Consider the following 19,988-nt stretch of genomic DNA (forward strand, 5'->3'; position numbering starts at 1 on the left):
GAAATAATAAAACTGAGGGCCTGGGAAAGATACGCATAGTACTATTTAAAAAAATAGGTTTTGGTGGAATTCTTATTTTTCTCACACAACCAACCTTTTTGTGGCCCTGTGTCACACCTGAGCCATGCTGAGCCTGGCAGTTGCTGTATTCTGTTTGGATGTATTGCCAGTGTTTCCATCCTATGCACCCATCAGTACAAGGGGTATGAGAACTCGTATCAGAGAGGGGAAAGGTGTCTGTGTTGTCTCACACACAGAAAGCTTCCACTTTTGTATGATGTCTGTTGCTTTTCACATCTGTGCACATGGGCAGCTTCTTCACGTTCCTGGATAAAAAAGGACACTCCTTTGCTTGCTTCCTTCAGAGTTCTGTGTTATCTTTGTTTTCCTAAGGCAGGTGTTAAGTTGGCTTAGTATATACGTGGGAGGGGCATTGTCTTTGCTCCGAGATGGTTTTAGGAAGGGTGTGTACCTAGGAATGTACTTCCTCTTTTATGGTCTACAAACTACGTGGGACTTCTCACAGAGATTTCCTTGTATTGATCTGTAGTTGTACAAAAATCTCATTCCCTGTGCCTAGTCCTTTGGTAGCAGGTCAGCTGGCTTTGGTATATGAGGTTGTATGTAATCTTGCTCTGCCTCAGCAACCGACTGGACAGATAGTCTGCAGTTTCTGGTACCTGTTTGGGATGGAGAAGAATAGCTTACCAAATCACATGTAAGACTTAGGCAGTTATTTCAGATATGCAGTTTAGACCTTAACAAAACTGCGTAACAACATTTGTGACCCCTGGTTATGCAAGTGTTTATTAAATATGGTAATGAAGTCAGTATTTTTACCATAAACTCACCAGTTAATTCAAAATGTTTTTTGAACCGATTCCAGGTTATCTTGGCTTTGCTTCCCTGTTGCATTGTTTAGGTTATGAAGCAGGTACTACCTAGCATTGTGTAGTTCAAATGATAATGCTTTTGCTCCTTAAGAATTTTATTTATTTATGCTTACACATAATCACAATTGCAAAAAGATGATAACAGAGAAGCTAAAGTTTTAAAAATACTTTTCCCATTTCCTGTTTTATCAGTCACTGACTATACAAACCATTTAGGGGACAATTTCATGGGCAGAGGGGTGTTTTCATTGCACTCACAGGAAGCTGAGTTGCTGAACGTGGGAGAGAGATTTTGGTACAACTTTTGAGAGCATTTCTCTGGCAGGTGTTGTCAGAAGGGAGGAATGGAGCCTTTTCCTACCTTGTGCATTAGTGATCAGAACCTTTGCACTCTGGAATCTCAGAAGCTTTTGAATGGTCCGGATTAATGCAGCTGAAAAGGAAGTCTTTTAGTATTCTTGTCAGTTTGCATACTTGAAAGCTGTCCAGAGAGCTTGCCTCATCTCTCTGCCTATAAGGAAGATCTATAACTGCTTGTTTGAGTCTTGTTGAAGAGGGAAATTAACTGCTCCACTGCTCATACTGGAATGAAGCATGCAGACCTGATATGTCCTTTCCAGATAAAACAGAACTTCGATTTTGAAAATTATAATATTGGGTCTGTAGAGCAAAGAATAAAAACATATTTTGTCGTTAAATAGAGAACCAGTGGGCAATTTAAGTTCGCATGTCAAATGCAAGCAAGATCTATTTAGAATGGATGGTCTGGCAAAGAGTCTTAGTGAAAAGCAGGCTGAGGGAGAGCTTGTAACACTACATGCTCTGGGAGAGAAAGTCTTTTAAATGGAAGCAGGAAGAAGAAATGCACGTCTCTTCCTCCAGCAATAACAGTGCTGATCCCTTTTCATTAAAGCAGGTCTGACCCTTTTCCTTTTGTCTCGTTAAAGCATGCTTAAAACTTTATGCTTACTTGCTCATGAGTATGAGTGCAAAACCAAAGGACTGGAGCACTGCAGCATGATGAGTTATTGGTGGTGGTTCACTGAAATGTTGAACTGGTACATACTTGCCTTTTACTGAGGCAGCTTCTCACTTAATACCACAGCTCAGGTGATGAACAGTAATTCATTGTTTTGGTGTGATTTGTTAATGTTTGGTAGTGTGCCCGCACTTGTAGCTGTATTTTACCCTCATTTGCACAACTATCGTAAACATGATTTGAGTTTCAACTAATAACTTTTTAGCAAGAAAATTTCCCTTTATGTATACATGGCTTTCAGTCACAATATAAATAACTTGAGTTTCTTGATCTCTAACGAACAGCCTGACAGTAGCGATTTTTTCGACAATTCAGAAGAAGTATACTACACTGCAAGATCTAACCTGGTATTTTTCAATTTATGACTTACTTTGTCAGTGTTAGTTGTGTCTTTGTTTCCCTTTTTCAAAGTTCATGTTTTGTTGTGTTGTTGTATTGGTGTTTTCATCTGTGTAAAAGCCATTCAATGTAAGGATTAGTGTATATATGTGTTTCTGTAATGTGCGAAGGAATTTTTAGTATGTGCAGTATTGAAAGTTCTTAACCCGTATTTATGTTTAGTTGAACCACTTATAGAAGGAGCTCAGTATTACACACTCATTCTAATTTCTTTAACTGCCTTACAATGCATAACTTGTTAATTTTTTGGAGGGCGATTAAAAATAGAAGAAACATTCTCATCATACTTTTGTCTGGTAGTTCCCTTAAATAGTCTCATGAAAGACTATAAAATTATATAAATGTGTCCAATTTCTCGAGATGGTAATCATATGACAGAAGGAATATACACTTAATATAAAGTAGAGTCTTAAGTGTGTTCAATAGCATTTGGCATCATTTGTAGTCTGATACACTTTCCAGATTTTCTCTTACTGCACTGGTAAAACATTTGGTTGTTATCATTGTGGTATAGAAATTATTCTAGAAAGTGAGTCTTACTTCTCTGCTCTTTAGGCATGGTGTAGTTAGAAAAGTAATGCTTTTAAATCTTGAACATCTTCATCTACTGTTGGGGAAAAGACAGAAACATTCTGTACGAGATCACGAACATTCTGCAAACTTGCTTTGATTTTTGAGACGTAATATAAGTTTACTGAAGGGAAAATGAAAAACTGGTTGTTTGGGGAATGTCTTTTGTTTGTGATTTGTTGTGGAGTTTTTGTTTGTTTTGGCATCATTTGGCTTGGTGTGAGTTGAGTCTGCCAATACCATAGTTACTGAGAGCTTACATTGTCTTCCCCATTCTTGAAAGGAATTTCCTATATTGCTCGATTATAAAAATGTTTCACAAATTGTTTTGAGTTCTGTAGCTTAGATTTCTCTGTATGCAATGGGATCACCTCCATCCTGTGCAATTGCTCTGGCTTTGGGAATGTGGTTATGGTTATTCAGTTTGGTTTGCTTTTGGTTTCTTCTTCTAATGCTTCTTATAATGTGTCTTTTTCAGGTTACATTCCATGTTGTCACATAATCTTGCTAGCCTAGTATCTGTTGAGTCCAAGAGATAAATGCAAAGATGTCTTCTAACTGGATTGTCCTTTTCCATCTTTCTTTTGCCCCAGCACACTCTTTTGTGTGCACTCTTTCGCCTTAGTGCATTCTTCTGTTCAGTACACTCTTGAAAAATTACTACTTTGATAAAGCTTGTACCGTACACGATCATGAGCGTGTTTTTAAAGCCAACCTACAGCACTTCCTGTGTTTCAGTGCTTTCTTCACAACTACAAGTGCTCATTGTGAGTCAAAGAAGATAATTCTGATTTGGTGCTAATGCTTCACTGTGAGATTCTTCAAGTAAAATCTAATCATTCTGGAAATTAGAAGAAACATTTAGTAGTTTATTCATTCTTCTGTTGTGGACCAGGACAATACTAAACAAACTTTCTCTTGTGTATGTGGTTGGTCTGTCCTAGCTGCAGGACTTTTCACTTGGCTGTGTTAAACTTTATGGGGTTGTGTTGCCTGCTCCTTCAGCTTGTTGAGGTTCCTCTGGCTGGCAGGCTACTTTTTTCTTTTTGGATGTTAGAGTGGTATCATGATAATGTTGGCCAGCTGCCTCAGCACCTTGGATGCATTACACCTGGTTCTAGCCTGCATCATGCTCACTGATTTTTAACACTATAGCAGTGACTTTTTAACTTGTTGTAGAGCGTTTTGTTCAGTTATGAATTTAGCATTCATTTTAGTAAAGAATTCAGTACGAGGTTTGCAATTATTACGCAATCTACACTGTTGTGTTTGTCAGATGTACTTATATATTTGGTCCTATTTAGATAATTTGGTTGTGGTTGTTTTTTGTTTTGCATTATAAATATGTTCTGGGTTTAATAATGTGTAATAGTTTTTGATAACAATTAGTTTTATGAATGCAAAAATGTTTCAGCGTAGCTATTCTGTCTTAATGAACTACTTGTGGCAGAAGAACTAAAATATTGGTAGGAAAAGATTAGAGACTGACATAGATTATAGAGTACTTTGCCCAGTAGCCTTTTTCTTTGGTTTAAGTAATCTTTATTCTCACCATACATGCATATGTATTTTGTTCCTTTGTTACAAGCCAGGAAGACTCCTGTCCTACTTAGTTGCAGTATGTTTCTAGAGTTAAGTTAGCCGTCAACACTGAATTTCAGAGAGAATCTTCATACTTTATACACATTTAGGTAAAGTGATGCATGGTTCTTATCAGAAGAAAATAGTTGGAAACAGGGGAAAATTACTTAAGGGTTGGGATATGGGTTTTGCTCATATTTTCCTTCCTTGCATGTTTTGGTATTTTCTGCCTTTTAAAAGTAATTGAGAAAATGAGATGTTCAATTTGATTGCTAGGAGGCAGTTTACGAATGTTGTATACAGTTGCCTATTGCATTGAGGCCTTACCATATCTAGTTATATAGTGTTCCAATATATGGGTATGAAATAGTGCTGTTTGTGCCGAGTAGACATTAATAGACAAAACGCATAGAGAATTGATATAATGAAAAACTTGAGGGGAAAAAAACACCCCAAACCAAACCCGAAAGGAAGAGGGGAACAGTGGTTGTGTAGCAGTAACATACAGTAAAACCTATCAGTCATTAGGGAAGAATTATATTTAGCAAATACTATATTTAAAAAAATAAACATGTAACTTGCTATTTCTGATGTGTTGGGCTATCCAAAGAAGCTCAAGAATGCACTTTTAACTGAAATAAAGGCATTAAAAGTATAGCATATGCATTAGGTTAATTTTAAAAAGAGCCTAATATTACATCCTCTTTTATGAAGCAGTCTGTTAGAAATGGTTCAGTCATTTTATGGAGAAATAGAGATCTGTATGTGCCTTCTTGTTTGATATGTTAGTAGTCCAAAGGTGATTTATATTTTCTGAAATTCAGAGTTACTTCCTCAGCAGTTTCTGGTTTGAAGTGACAAAATTAAGACTTTAAAATGATCTTGTTTCTCACAAGATGTCGGGAACAGCAAATCTAGGAAGTAGCTGTGAATTGCTGGTTCACTGTATACATTCAGCTTTGGGTTGGGTGGTTTTTTTTTTTGTTTTATACCTAAAAGTAGACTTTGAGTACAGCTCAGCCCTACAGAGCAAATTAGGAGCATAAGACTGTCAAAAGTACAGTAACAATTCATCATAAAATTCTGCAGAAAAAGCAGGTTTTGAAACTTCCACTGCAGAAGGTGGTGTCGATTTGATCATTCCTGGGGAATTCGTTTCATGGCATGGCCTTGAAACCAAATTTGTCTTTGAGAAAATCTTTATGCTATTTTTAGTCATTGATGCTTTGCGCATATGGTTTATCTGAAGGTGTGATTTGCCTTTCTACACGAGTTCTTCATTTAATGTTAACCAGGTTGTTGAGAAGAACTGGTAATTATTCTCTGCATTGCCTTTTTTACAAGGTGATCATTGCCAGCAAATAGCACTGTCTCGTATATACTTGTGCTGGTTCAGGAGTAGGTCATTGATAACCTTAGGCTGAAAGTGAATGATTTGGGTTGCGTCTTCGATTTAAGACCAAGATTTCCTGACCTCTTCTCATTCTGACTGGCTGTAATCTTGAGATTTGCTTGGAAAATACCTGTCTAGTCACTCAGATTTGTTCGGTGTTGATGTTGTCTCATCTAAAGTGTTTTAGTTAACTCATCAGCATTGTATGCATGTTAAATATTAATGTAGGTTAGAATCATAGAATAGTTAGGGTTGGAAAGAACCTTAAGACCATCAAGTTCCAACCCCCCTGCCATGGGCAGGGACACCTCACACTGAACCATCTCACCCAAGGCTTTGTCCAACCTGGCCTTGAACACTGCCAGGGATGGAGCATTCACAACCTCCCTGGGCAACCCATTCCAGTGCCTCACCACCCTAACAGTAAAGAATTCCTTCCTTATACCCAGTCTAAACTTCCCCTGTTTAAGTTTTAAGGTTCATAAAGTTGTTGAGTTACTTTAGGTATGCAGGTCAGGGAGCAGCTTCGTATTAAGCCAGTTGTTGCATCATTTAGTAATTAATGTTAATGTGTTCTTCCCAGTGGGAATCCATAACTGGTAAGATTTCTGTTTTGCTGAAAAATACCTTTATGTTTGGCTTTAAAAAAATCTAGGTTTTTTTGGTTGCTTTGATAAAGTATAACAGGACACTGGAGGCTTTGCAGGATGCATGCAGTATTTAGTGATGGGTTTTGTACCAAATATGTAGCTAGAAGATTGATAAAATTATATGGATATGTTTGGAATAGAAAGAATTTCTCTAGCAATGGATTACTTCACCACATTTGGAGTGAAAACCAGCAGTATTTAAAGGACTTTGAAGAATACTAACAAGCTACTTAAGGCAAAAAATATCATATCCAGTTAGAATCATAATCAAATAAATGCTAATATGCAGCACAGTAGCAAATTGAATCAAAACAAAGCTTTTGTTCTTTTAAAGCATTTATAGATAAGTAAGTAATCCTGGCAGATGTCATTTTTCATAAAGAAAATCCCAGTAAGGTGTAAAAAGTCTGACAGATGAAGGCTCTTTACGTTTTGTGAAGGGTTTCTTATTTTCTCCTATTATCTTTTTGTCATTGTACAGTATATATAGACGTACATTGCACAGTGTGCAGATGGAAACATACAGACATTTTAGGCTCTACCCAGTGTAAGATCTTAATTTTTCACTTTGATTAATGTGATTTTGCAACATATAGAACATATAAACCTTGTCATTTCAAGGTGAAAATCTCATATTTAGTTATTTTGATGGGGGATAATTTTTCTCAACGGACTCCCAGTCTTTGTTGGGGTGTCCACCTACACAAAACCTGTTTAGCCTCCTTGTTTATGAGTCTGATGACATGATTCCAGTCTTGTTTTCTGGCCTAGAGCCTGAATCCTCAAAATACCTGTGCTTACATGTGGAAGTTTCTGAGGTTGTGTAGAAGTAATACAAATACTTACAGTAAAGAAAGTTAAATTTGTATTTCTTTGTGGTGGTGAGGACCTGCAGAAGAGAATTAACTGTAAGGTGACAGATATAGGGGGTGATAGAGACTGAAGTTGCAGATGGCCTTCTTGAGGGAAGGAGACTTGTTTGAAGCAGGAGTAGAGAATTTGTTTGGGGCACAGGAGGAGAATGAACTGTGATGAAGGGAGTTAAGGATAGCAGGAGGGATCAAAAATACCCATGACTGAGCGCTGACCCCTGCCACCTGCTACCTCTCAGAGCCGCACATGTTCCTGGAGAGGAGTGAGCTTTCTTCCCAGCACATCACTTGCAAGCTGCTCTTTTCTGTCACGTAACTTTCTAGCTCTACTGACAGATGTCTAGAGGGAGAAGCGGGTGGTCCTTGTGAGTCAGACCCATAGAAGTGGATGGGGAAGGGAGGTTGTTTTATTCTGGAAGACAGATGTTTAATAAAGTTGGTACAAGGATTGAAAAGTCAGTCTCTGTGGTTCAGGAAATGCCAGCATGGGGTTTGCCTTTGCAATTTTTATTCAACCCTCTGATCTGTGTATTCTTTTACATCAAGTAATTATCAGTTACAGACAGTTTTTTTTCCACAATCTCGCTTGTCTTGGAAAAATGTGGAAAGTCACTGAAGTGATGAAATGCTACTGACAGCTGCGGTAGAAACACCCATGTGGAAACTACTACTTAGCTTTACAGAGCAAAATTGAGGATGCAGTAAACAACCAGAACTCCTTGCTGAGCAGAAAACAATACACATGGCTTTGTGTTAAAGTGGTTGCCCTTTAGTCTGGAACTGAAAGCTGTGGTGGTTTCTGCTTTGTCAGCTTGGGGCACTGGCAAATCTAGTGTGAGACTTCTCCTCTGTTTTTAAGAAATGCCCTTCTAAAAGGCTCCATGAGTAGCTATCATCTAACCCAAGCTTATTAAGTCTTATAGCTTGGATATCTGGGCATCTTTCTGAAGTACAGCATACTTTTGATACGGGCTGCAGCTGAAAGAGGCCTCTTCAACAGAAGATGTTGGAGTCCTTTAAAATGTTTCCTGGAAAGGAGCAGTGTTGCTCCATTATCACTAACTTAGCAGCTCAATAATTCATTTCTCCTTGTGAATATACTCAGTATTTTGGGAGCAGATTTAGGCCCAGATTTTTCCTTTTGTGATCCACCTGAACAAAAAAATACTCTTTAATCATAGCAGTATCCTTCTGGCAGATGCAGATTTGATGGTGCTTAAGTATGGTCGCAATATTTCCATTAATGCATTAAATTTGTATGCCATATGGTGTCTGTTGAATTGCCACTTCTTTAAGTAGCCCATGCTCTGTGATTGCTTGAGTTCTTGACTTTGCCGTTGGTACTGCATTTCTATTTTTGATACAAAAGGTGATCCTAAAGCATACATGAGAGCATATATAATTATCCTTAAAATACATACTCCTATAACTAGAGCTATAAAAACCACTTTTACTGTCCTCTCTCCTTATTTGTGTAATGGCCCTATGTGCTAGAGGCATTTCAGACTCCCTTCCAGAACTACTTCACATCTAAAATGAATACTACGATGTGCCAGTGAGGGATGGCAGAGTTCTCTACAGGGTCTGGTAGATCACAAAGTGCTTTCTGTTTGGTTCAGGGTTTGTTGTGGAATTTTTTCCTGTGGTTTTGTTAGAACCATAGAATCACAGAATAGTTAGGGTTGGAAAGGACCGTAAGATCATCAAGTTCCAGCCCCCCTGCCATGGGCAGGGACACCTCACACTAACCCATATCACCCAAGGCTCTGTCCAGCCTGGCCTTGAACACTGCCTGGGATGGAGCATTCACAACTTCCCTGGGCAACCCATTCCAGTGCTTCACCACCCTTACAGTAAGGAACTTCTTCCTTATGTCCAATCTAAACTTCCCCTGTTTAAGTTTTAACCCATTACCTCTTGTCCTACCACTACAGTCCCTAATGAATAGTCCATCCCCAGCATCCCTGTAGGTCCCCTTCAGATACTGGAAAGCTGCTGTAAGGTCTCCACGCAGCCTTCTCTTCTCCAGGCTGAACAGCCCCAACTTTCTCAGCCTGTCTTCAAATGGGAGGTGCTCCAGTCCCCTGATCATCCTCGTGGCCCTCCTCTGGACTTGTTCCAGCAGTTCCATGTCCTTATTTTGAGGACACCAAAACTGCACACAATACTCTAAGTGAGGTCTCACGAGAGCAGAGTAGAGGGGCAGGATCACCTCCTTAGACCTGCTGGTCACGCTCCTTTTGATGCAGCCCAGGATACAGGTGGCTTTCTGGGCTGCGAATGCACACTGCAGTCGGCTCATGTTCATTTTCTCATTGACCAACATTCCCAAGTCCTCCCCAGGGCTGCTCTAAATCTCTTCTCTGCTCAACCTGTAGCTGTGTTGTTGTATTATTTGTGTATTGCTTTGTTTCCTTTTTCCAAGTGACTTTGAGCAGAGGATCCATGTGTCCAAGGAAGGGGCTAAGGTCAGAGTTTTAAAAGGAATTAGAGAAGCAGCAAACTGGCAGAGAGCAGATTCTTTGGTGTGATGGGCCTGAGAGTGGTGTTAGGGATGGGAAGGCCGAAAGAATGAGCTTGTTTGGTAGTTCAGGTGTGGTAGAGGGGGTAACAGCAGCATGACATGGTGTATATTATTTGATGCTGTTCATTTTAAAGATTGATTCTTTCATATTTGTAGGATCTACAGCTAGAATATGGTCATGGTCCTCAGTGTGACTACTTCTTGGGTGGAAATAAGTGAGTAAGGAATATAATTTTCTTTCTTTAATTCATTTAAGACTATTTTAATACAAAAATCACAAGTGTATTAAATACATTAGCTGAAATGGATGTAGTAAAATGTCAAGCTTGTTTATGTCAGATACAATTTCAGAATTAGGATTTATATCTAAAATAATAGTAATTCAAATGATACAGAGTTACAGTGCTTTTTAGTCTTAGAGGCTGTGTTGACAATATTGTCTCTATGGTGCTGTAAGCTTCCCTTTAAAAGCCATATCTTATCTTGGTCTACTTGTTAATAAAATGTTCTGCATGGTAGCTCCCACAGAGTACAATTTCACCCCATCTACGAACTACTGGTGTTGCTCTTCGACGTTGCTTTGTGCTCTTGTTTGTGTTGTAGGGCACTAGGAGCATTCAATTATAGATGCTTTAAAAAAATAAAACTTAACTCCCTCAGCAAAGTCCTTTAACTTTGTGTTCGGACATTTAATAATTTTGTTTTATTAATCATGTGAAATAATTTTCCATGTAATTCTTCTTTTCAACCTAACTTCTTAATTACATTTATGCATGTCAGAATTAGGATGCCCAGCTTTGCTTTGTTACATTAAATCATATTTAAAAATGCAGAAAATCTAAGCATAGATCATGATGCTTGCATGCAGTGTTTTAGTTGGGGAAAATACAGATACTAATATCTTCCAAAATCCTGTTGTTTTTCATCCCTGTGTTTTGCCTGCTGTTCCTTCCTGTCTGCATTTTCAGAGACACAGAAATGAAGAGTTCAGAATGTTATAAAAGTAACTAGGAAAGAATTAATTTATGCCAATAGTAGTTTAATCCTTTTGTCAGTCTTTTTTTATTTTTCTTTAAGATTATGATTTTCTTGGGTAGTGTGGACTTGTTTTAAATGGGATCAATTTAAGACTCTCCATATTCTACAGTACAAGGAACTGTTGTTAATAGCAATACATTAATAAATGCATATGAAAATGTGTTATGTAAAAACATAATAATTAAAAGCAGCTATGTTCATTTGTGTGTGAATACTTGATGTATGTTCTGAAACCCAGCTGAAATATCATGCTTTGGACTATTTACTGATAGAATCATAGGGGCATTTGCCCTGACTTTTGATAATTTTGTGTGCCACAATTAAACTATGTTCTTATTCTTATTTAATGCTGAAGGAGTCTCTTAAAATCAGTTGAAGAAGAACTGCATCAGCGGTAATTCTCTTCTCTTTTTTTTCTTTTCCCTGTTGTGTGTTTCAGAGTCATTTGTGTGTTGATTTCTTCTGTCTGTTGCAACTAGTTCTTGTTTGTGCCTGTACTTGCTGAGAGGATGTAGAAGAGGCTTAGTTGTTTGGATTGAAGCTGTGCTTTAAAGAATAATGATAAAAAGCTAAAAGACAGTTGAATTCTGTATAAGAGGTAGCAGCCTTTGAGCTCAGAATATTTCACAGTAGCCAAGTAACTTTAGTACAACTCAGCCATCGTACCTTGTTCATTTTCTTAGGGGACATGTGGCACATTTAGAAGATGATGATGATGCAGATGATGATGCTAAACAGTAAGTCCTTTTTTCTTGTAAAAATGATATGTATAAATGCTGATTCTTGAATAGATGAATGTTTGTTTGTTGTAAGTTGAATTGCTCTGTCCCTAATAGTTCAGGATACTTCATCTTCTACAGCATTTTTTAAGACAGGCATTTAATGATGTTCCTAGATTACATCACTGAATGTTTTCTTATTCTGCTGATAAACTTGTGATAAATTAGGGGGAAGCAATCTGTTCCTAACTTGACACAGCTGTCCTTATTATTGAACAAAATCTTGGTGTACATTGAGCCACCTCCTCTGATCCCCATGCTGGTGTCATCTTTTTAACTAGTATATTAAAATAAAGCTCATTAAAAATACATAAAATGTATACGTTAACTGTCTTCTTTAGATGATTGAGTTTGTTCTGTCTACAATCTCAGCTAGGAGGATGTGTGTGTGGGTGCTTGATTTTGTAATAGAGCTGGCTCCCTTACCACAGAGCAAGGTTTACGTGACTACAAAGGCAGTATCAACAGCCATGTGTTAAATTAATTGTGCTTATACTAAGTATAAGTAGTGGGCTCGTTTTGATTGACACATAAGAGCTGAAACAATTTAAAATTTGCAGCCAGTATGTGGAAATCTACATTCCTAAATAAATCTGATGTAAAGACAAAAAAAGAAAGAAAGACGCTGTTGAGACAGAGTTCTTGTTTACTTTCTGTTAATGGATAATTTTGAAAGCTGTTGCTTCATACCAGAAACCTATAAAACATGCGTTATCTGTTGCTGGCATCTGTCTCCTGCAGAGAGCCAAATAACTCTTTTTCCCTTGAGTTATTTTACTGCTGCTCTTTTATAACAAAGGCAGTAGTTTTTAATCACTGTAGTGAGCATGAGGGACAGCCCCCTTCAAGAAAGGTAAAGATACTGATACTGTCTCGTATCACGTAGGTTACAAGTATGTTAAACTTGCATTGTTTAATAATCATCTTATAAAAACACAAGTATGTTTGCTGTTTGACAGAAGTATATTTATAGAAGCAAAAATGATTTTCAGTCAGTTTCTAGCAGGCTTCATTCCCTTCCTAATTCCTCAAGAAGTTCTTCATATTTCATTATGAAGCAGTTGTTCACAGGCATGATGGTGCAGTTCATCAATAATACGAAGCTCCCATGTCTTCTTTTTGAGAGGAAGATTTCAATGATGCTACTCATTGATTTGCTCCCCTGCATTTGGACCAAGCTGCAAACCTGCTTTGCTGCTAGGCTGGATAGACCTGGGTGGTGATAACTCAGGCTTTCACACTGTAGGATGTACCAGTCCCCTATAGCTCCATACTTCCAGCTCCACTTTGATGGCCTTCAATGAAGATGCTCTGGGTATCTGCACTGCTCCAAACCATGTCAGCTTGCTTCCTCTGTCCGTACTAATCTCTGGATGTACATCTCTGTGTCAGTTCATTTTTGCTTGATTCCCCATGCCCCACTATCGTGGTTTAAATCCAGCTAGACAGCTCGTTTACTCACTCCATCTGGGAAACTGCTCACCAGAGACTGAAGCTGTAGCTCTCATGGGATGATCAGTCTTGGCCCTTGCTCCCCTCTTCAGTTCATTCACCTGTTCCTCCAAAGCTGAAGTAGGTTTTCCATCTCACTTCATCATGTCTTCTCTATGATCCTGCAGGTAAAACCATAGGGTGGCCTGTGGCGTATACCTCCTGTATCTCCTCTCTCGAACAATAGGACGCCTTTTGTTAATAGCTGAGACGTGTGTTGGTACACATGAGGAGCTGGATAAATCAGATACATCGCCCCTCAATTGTTTGAGATCCTAGGACAGTTTTTCCACAGCTGAGATGATGGAAGGGGTGAGATTGTCTTTGAACTCTTGGAGTTTTATGAATCATTTCATCCACTGTTAGTGGTACTGTGTCATTCCAGGTTACTGTTGTAACAGTCTTTCAGAGCAGGAGAGACTGTGTGCAGTGTTCACACTCATGAATAATCTGGGCAGTAGCGTCCATTGCTAAGTCTGTCACTCAGTCATGAGTCCATCTCTTATGTTGCATCTCTGCTCTGATGGCCTGAAGTATCATGGGCCCACCGGGCTCAAAATAATTCACCATCCCCTTCAGCAGTTTCTGCAGCTTGTTGCTGGGGACTCCATACAGCTGCCTTCCATTTCCGATGCTTCCAAAGCCCTGGAGGGGCCCAGTGGACTGGATACTTGCCCATATTGTCCCACACACCCTGCCACTCATGACTGTCCAGCCTTATGGAAAATCTCCTGGTCCTCCTATATTCTCGTCTAACCCCAGACAAGACACAAACCCGACTCTGCTTAACTTTTGGGATCAGACAAAATGGTTGTGGGTAAAACACACTCTGTACGTGTGCCAACATGGTGATCCCCATCACAATCAGCAGGCAGGTCCCAAGGATACCCGAAGGCCATTCAAAGCTCAGAACTCTCAAACAATGCTGCTGTACTTGTCACTGGGGCCTGTGTAGCTGCTGTGCTTGCCGGCTCTCCCACCACCAGCTTCTCTTTTCCTGAGTCCAGCTCTTCCTCCTCTGCCTTGCTGGGAAATGCTGCGGGGTCTCCTGCGTCCTCCTGGGGCTCGGCGGGCGGCTTCCGGGGAATGCTCTCGGCCGTCATGGGGCTGGGCTCGGCCGCGGGGCTCGGCTCCTCCGCGGGCCTCCGCTGCTCAGCCGCCTCCTTCCACTCCTTGACCGCTTTGACCTCCTCCACTGGCAGCCGCTCCCTGCCGGCCTCTGGCCCCTCTCCTGCTACCGCTTGGTTCCCGGGGCTGCTCTCCTGAGCTGTTTCGGCTGCGCTGGCGCCCGGGGCCGCTCCCCCTTGGCTCTCTGCAGCCTCACAAAGATGTCTCTGCTTCCTCCTGGCTTCCCCTCCACCCTGGCAGAGCACGAGGCTCACAAAGTCCTTGGCCAGACCAAAACATCAGTGTTACCAGGTCTGTTCCCAGGCCAAAAGTCAAAACACAGCACTGCACCAGCTACCAAGGAGGAGAAAAACGACTGCTATTGCTGAAGCCAGGACTGCTCTGTTTGCAGGCAGTATCATCAACATCGGTAATGTTCTAGGGCTTGGAACTTCTTGATCCTTGATGTCTTCAGGTGCTTGCACCAATTTCTTTGTCCAGCGCTTTGAGATCCTTGTTCCTTGCAAGAGCTCCATCAGAATTTTCAATAGCATTGGCTTTAGCTGCTTCTGTCACTGTGGTGTTTTTGTGCATTTTCTCTTTAAGGTTAAGCAGGAAAGAACCTGATCATTTCTGGAGAGGTTCTAGTTCATCTGACCTTAAGGACAGTCACCAGTGGTCTTCCAAAAAGTCCTGGTGTTTTTTGCTTCTGTATTTCATCCTAGGTACTCTTGTCCTACAGAGAGGGCACTGCATTTTCCTGTAAGCACAGGGGCAACCCTTCAGTGCCTCAACCTCAGATCAGACAGATCCTGCACCTGTGCCTTTCCTCTTGGTATCTGCTTGAGCCCAAATATCTGTTGCAATATGTTGGTTCATCAGCTTGGTCTTGGATATCTTTTTCTGGAGTCCACTGAAGATGCAAGGCTTTTATTCTATTTATATTCTGTGAGATGTTGCTGCAGTTGAAGACCACGTGTGACATCTGTCAGATCCAGAACAAAAACAATGAAGCTGCTGTATGCCCTCCAGTCCAAACTGATGCCACTGCATGACTCTTCACTGCGTGAAGCTGTGTGATTTGCAGCAGAGAACCCACATGCTTCAGGGAACAATATAAAATCATCTCTCTTCTTTTAATAATCCCTGTTGTTTTGATATTCTTTTTCTTTCATGTGCAGCAAAGCTGATGGTGCTTGAACTTCCTGGTTATGGAAGCTGGGAAAGCAGAAATTATTGGGGCAGTGCTCTGCATGATCAGCAGTGACAAACTGCACATAAACCTTGCTGTTGAAACCAGGGCATATTCCATTGTACAAATATCTGTTGCATTTATGCCAAATTGTTGGCTGTTTTCCCTTTTTTTGACACATTTGGCTGCTCTGTAACACTGCGATGCCTATCAGAGATGCAGGGAAGAGTATGAAAGAAAATACAACTGGAGCTTGGACGCACACAACCCAGGACTTCAGCTTGGTCTTAATGTTATGGAGAGAAGATAATTTCTACCACTATAGCACCTGAAGTGGATGACACTGATAAGATGCCAGGACAGAAACTCCTGAAAAGAATTAAGCAAAGGAGCAAGTTGTAGATCTGTAAACCAGTAGATATCTTACTAGTTGGATGTTTTCCCTACGCTTTGGAGCAGAATTTAAAAATAAGGGAAATATTGTGCAAGAATGTCAAGAAGAATGTAAAATGTTCGCAGCTGTATGCCTAATGTATTCAATTGAAATAATTTCTGTCCCAAAAGATTAGGAAACAGGGCAGTGTAAGGGTTTTTGAAAACCCAACATTTAGAATTTTTTTTTTTTTATTAAATGAGGCATATTCTGTGTTCTAAAACACAGAGCCAGTAGAGGAAGGATAATCCTGGTGCTTCGGTTTTCTTGTTTTCCTGCTGATACCTTGTACTGTTAAGCCAAGCTGTTGAATTGTTCTTGCGTAGTAAGTTGTCTTTTGCAAAATTTCTGTAAAAAAAAAAAAGAAACTCATGGAAGAAGGCGCACCCCACACCCCCCCGAACCCGGAGAGTGGGATCGCTGTCCATTGTAGGTGGATTTTGCATTCATGTGTAAAGCTGTTCTGATGATGTCAGGAATGATATTAATCAGTTTTCTTGTAACTCCCCTTTGCCCTATATACCTACAGATGGCCCTTTAGAAAAGCTCACTGATACCCTGATTCTTTCTTCTCTCAGCAGAATAAATATCAGGTTTTCTCTGCATCTCCCTACTTTTTCTCCCCACAATTATGTGCATCTTCAGCAGGATCAGTTCATGTTGCTTTGTGCTCTCTAGGGATGATCTGTGATAGTTTTATTTCGGATAGCATCTGTGGTATGCACAGCAATAACAAAATGTTTGAAAGTATTTGTGGTGCAGTTATTTGGATATAATAGTGCTGATGGCAAGTTAATGGTGTTTAATTATATGTCACTTATAAAACCCTGTGTTTTTGTTTTTGTTTTTAAATGAAATTGTGTATCTTGAGCACCACAGTGTAAAGTTCAAGGAGCTGCACCTGGTTAACAACCTGTTTTGTTTCTTTTCTTTCTAGTGCTACTATGAAACCTAAAGTGCCACCTCCTTTACCACCAAAGGTGAGAGGGATTTTGTTGCCAGATCATAGGGCACTATATATAAATGCAGAAGTGTCTAAATTACTGTATTGATAGTTCTCTCGCTTGAGCCATGACTAAAGAGCTGCTGGGTAAAGCATTTGCTTGCTAACTTTTGCTGTCTGAATGGTGATCTTGAGCATGCCTGAATCAGGTTAAGTTTTGCATGCTGTCACTTGAAGAGTAAGTGAATCTTTTTTACACTGAAGTTACATTAATGTGAACAAAAACAAAAAGAACTGTATTTCTTTTGTCTGGCTGTTAGTTCCTCAGCCAAAAATTGCAGGTTTGCTGACCTACCCTCCTGCACTGTCTTTGCACAACTCAGAAGGGCTTTGCAAGCAGCATTAGTGCAGCAGGTTTTTAAACAATGTTGCCCTTTGTGGGTACATCCTTTGTTTGGGATTCTTTACACAAAGCTCTAGCTGTATCATTGTCTGTTCCCCTACTTTCTACTTAAATGTCTGGTTTGGTTATCTGTATTCATAAACAGTGACATTTCCACATGGCCAGTAATTATTTAATGCATGACTTGAATATAATGATTTTTAATTTGTCCTTTGTTGATAACAAGGTTTTTCTTATTGCTGTGGATTTCCTTCTGGTTTGTTTTTGAAACATTTGCATGGCAGAACATGTTGCTTTACCAATTTACTTGTGAAAATTTGAGGACCCAAATATTGCATGTGACGACTTTTTTGTCAGGGAGAAGGAGCTTGGGTGCTTTGAATATTTTTTTTCATTATGTTTTTATTGTTACTGTGTCTTTTTTAGCCTAAATCCATCTTTATCCCCCAAGAAACTCATTCTTCTGAAAATGATAACCAAGGAACAATCAAGAGATGCCCAACATCAGAGAGTCCAGCAAAATCTGCATCTCAGGTTCCACCCAGGCCACCACCCCCTCGGTTACCTCCACAGAAATCTAACGTTTTAGGTAATAAGCGTGACAGCAAGAAGTATACAAATATTTCTTAAATAATTCTACATTATTTTCTTTCTGCATCCTCACCTATGCATACATAGGTGTGCATATGCAAAATTACAGTAATGTGGTAATTTTTCTGTGGGGGGCAAGTAAATAAAGAAGTGTACAAAAGCCAAGATGCACAAAGCAAGCATGCTTGAACTCAATTTGACTTGAGAGTCAAATGTACCTTCTAGTAAAGGTACTGATACCATTCCTGCTGACACTGTTGGTGACACAATTGCTTTTCTAAGCAACAGGCTTATAATGTAGAGTATCGTGCTTGTCACAGGGAATAAAAAGTGTTCCTGTTTGTAGGTTTCAGATTCTGGCTCTGTGTGTCAGAGTTGTTCTGAACTGGCTTGTTTTAAGCAAACTTAAATGTCTGAATTTTACTTGATACCTTGCTAGCTCTTCCTTGCTGTATATTTAGTACTGCAGTTGATGTGTTATGGGTTTGACTGTAATGCCTAAGCATCTAGTGCTAAGAAATGTCCCGAGACTATTTATAAAGGATTGATAATTTGAAGCTTTAGCCAAGTTTTACTTTAGATATGTTAAATATAATTTTCCGCATAACTGTGACTGCATCCCTTTCTATGTCCATGTTAGAGTTATGTTAATTGCCAAAAGCCATGGACTGAAACTGAATGTTCTTTATGGGTGATTTTATGTGCATGTAGAGACATACATGCTTCATAAATTAGTGTGCTGGAACGTGTTCTGACATAAGTGGAAATTATGGCCTTTCAGAATTGTTTTGAGGCTAAACTACTCTGAGGTGAAGGTAGGACACATTTTAAAATATGAATCTTTCTAGGTAATGGAGTCAGTTACGTACAGTTAAATGGTGAACGAGAGGGATCACCACATCAACAGAATGAAGTTAGAGACACTAATTTTTCAAGGAGAGAAAAGAAGGAAATACTGGTAGGTATTTAAGCTTCTGGGTCTTATTTAAAAGTCTCAACTGTTTTACACGTGCAATGAAAAGTAGTGGGCACACTCTTTAGTATAGAAATTATGCTGGATGGATGGCATCTTGTTTACTTTGAATCGAGCACAGCTGCTAATCTAATTGTGATAGTCTTAAAATGAAGCTTGAATCAGTATTTAATTTTCATTAGAAACTAACATCATCATGGATATATAAGATCTACTTGCTTGTATTCACATACTTGAGATGTAACCAGAGCAAGATCCTCAGAGAGAGATGTAATGTGTTTTACTGAGCAATGACTGTTTAAGCAAATGAGTAAATTAAGGAATATGCTGCCACCTGATGGCTTGCTGGAGGGTTTGGCTGGCTCTGGGAAAGGAGCTGAATCGAGGTTATCAGATGAGTCCCGTTATCCCAGGTGTAGGCATGCAGACGTTTTGGTGTCAGGGATAAAAAAAAAGGTGGAGAAACGTAGATAAAGGGTCCAGATATGCAAACTGTTGTCTGCTGGCCTCTGGAGCTTTGGGTTTCAGGATTTAGCAGCTTGGGTTTAGTGTCCATCTTGAGCTACATACAGTCATGTGAAGTTGCACTCATGGAGAGAAAGCAGTTTCACTCCACGTGTAATCTGATCCATCTGTGAGCAGAGGAAAGGAAGTATTTCTGCATCCCTTTCTCCTCTTCCAAGTGAGTTTTTCCATCAAAGCAGCAAATAGCTTCCAGAGTGTCACTCTATTACTATGATGCAAAAGCAAAAGTGGGAGTGAATGTGAGATAGGAGAGTGTGGGGCATTTGGAGTTAGATCAGATTAAACTTAACAGGGAACTATAGTCTTTGGGGGTTTCTTCTAAGGATGAGTTTGGAAATGTCACCCTTTTGAAAGAAGTGAAGAGAAAATAGAGCAGAAACATTGTGGGTGGGGTTTTTTTCGGTTTAAGGAAGTACTTTGGAGAGCATAATTTCCTGAACTGATTTGAGCATCACATTTGAAATGGTGTGTTGGAAATTTCCTGTTTTAATCTGTAAAATACATTTCTTTGGAAGCATATTTCTACTAAGAAATTGAAACAGATATAGGAAAGTGGGTCTAGTACTAATTGATAGCTGCTTGTAATAGTGAA

The 19,988-nt window shown here is 39.6% G+C and overlaps 2 protein-coding genes across 12 annotated transcripts in view; one reads left to right on the plus strand and one right to left on the minus strand.

The window, feature by feature from the left end:
* Positions 1–19,988, plus strand: part of MAP4K3 (mitogen-activated protein kinase kinase kinase kinase 3) — a 79,134-nt gene that overhangs the window by 37,264 nt on the left and 21,882 nt on the right. For 7 of the 11 annotated variants that reach the window (XM_061350318.1, XM_061350314.1, XM_061350323.1 and 4 more), the window contains 7 exons: positions 2,217–2,279; positions 10,078–10,136; positions 11,315–11,353; positions 11,643–11,696; positions 16,899–16,941; positions 17,734–17,896; positions 18,747–18,856. In XM_061350318.1, the coding sequence (XP_061206302.1) occupies positions 2,217–2,279; positions 10,078–10,136; positions 11,315–11,353; positions 11,643–11,696; positions 16,899–16,941; positions 17,734–17,896; positions 18,747–18,856 (531 nt within the window). The remainder of the gene's footprint in view (positions 1–2,216; positions 2,280–10,077; positions 10,137–11,314; positions 11,354–11,642; positions 11,697–16,898; positions 16,942–17,733; positions 17,897–18,746; positions 18,857–19,988) is intronic. The other 4 variants (XM_061350317.1, XM_061350321.1, XM_061350315.1 and 1 more) reach the window with 3 other exon arrangements.
* The window catches only part of GALM (galactose mutarotase), a 201,153-nt gene that overhangs the window by 190 nt on the left and 180,975 nt on the right, over positions 1–19,988 (minus strand). The window lies entirely within an intron of this gene.

This window comes from Neopsephotus bourkii, unplaced genomic scaffold (genome assembly GCF_033783945.1).
Source record: "Neopsephotus bourkii isolate Nb327-2 ecotype Australia unplaced genomic scaffold, CSIRO-AGI_Nbou_v1 NB_481, whole genome shotgun sequence".
In the NCBI taxonomy this organism is placed as follows: domain Eukaryota; kingdom Metazoa; phylum Chordata; class Aves; order Psittaciformes; family Psittacidae; genus Neopsephotus; species Neopsephotus bourkii.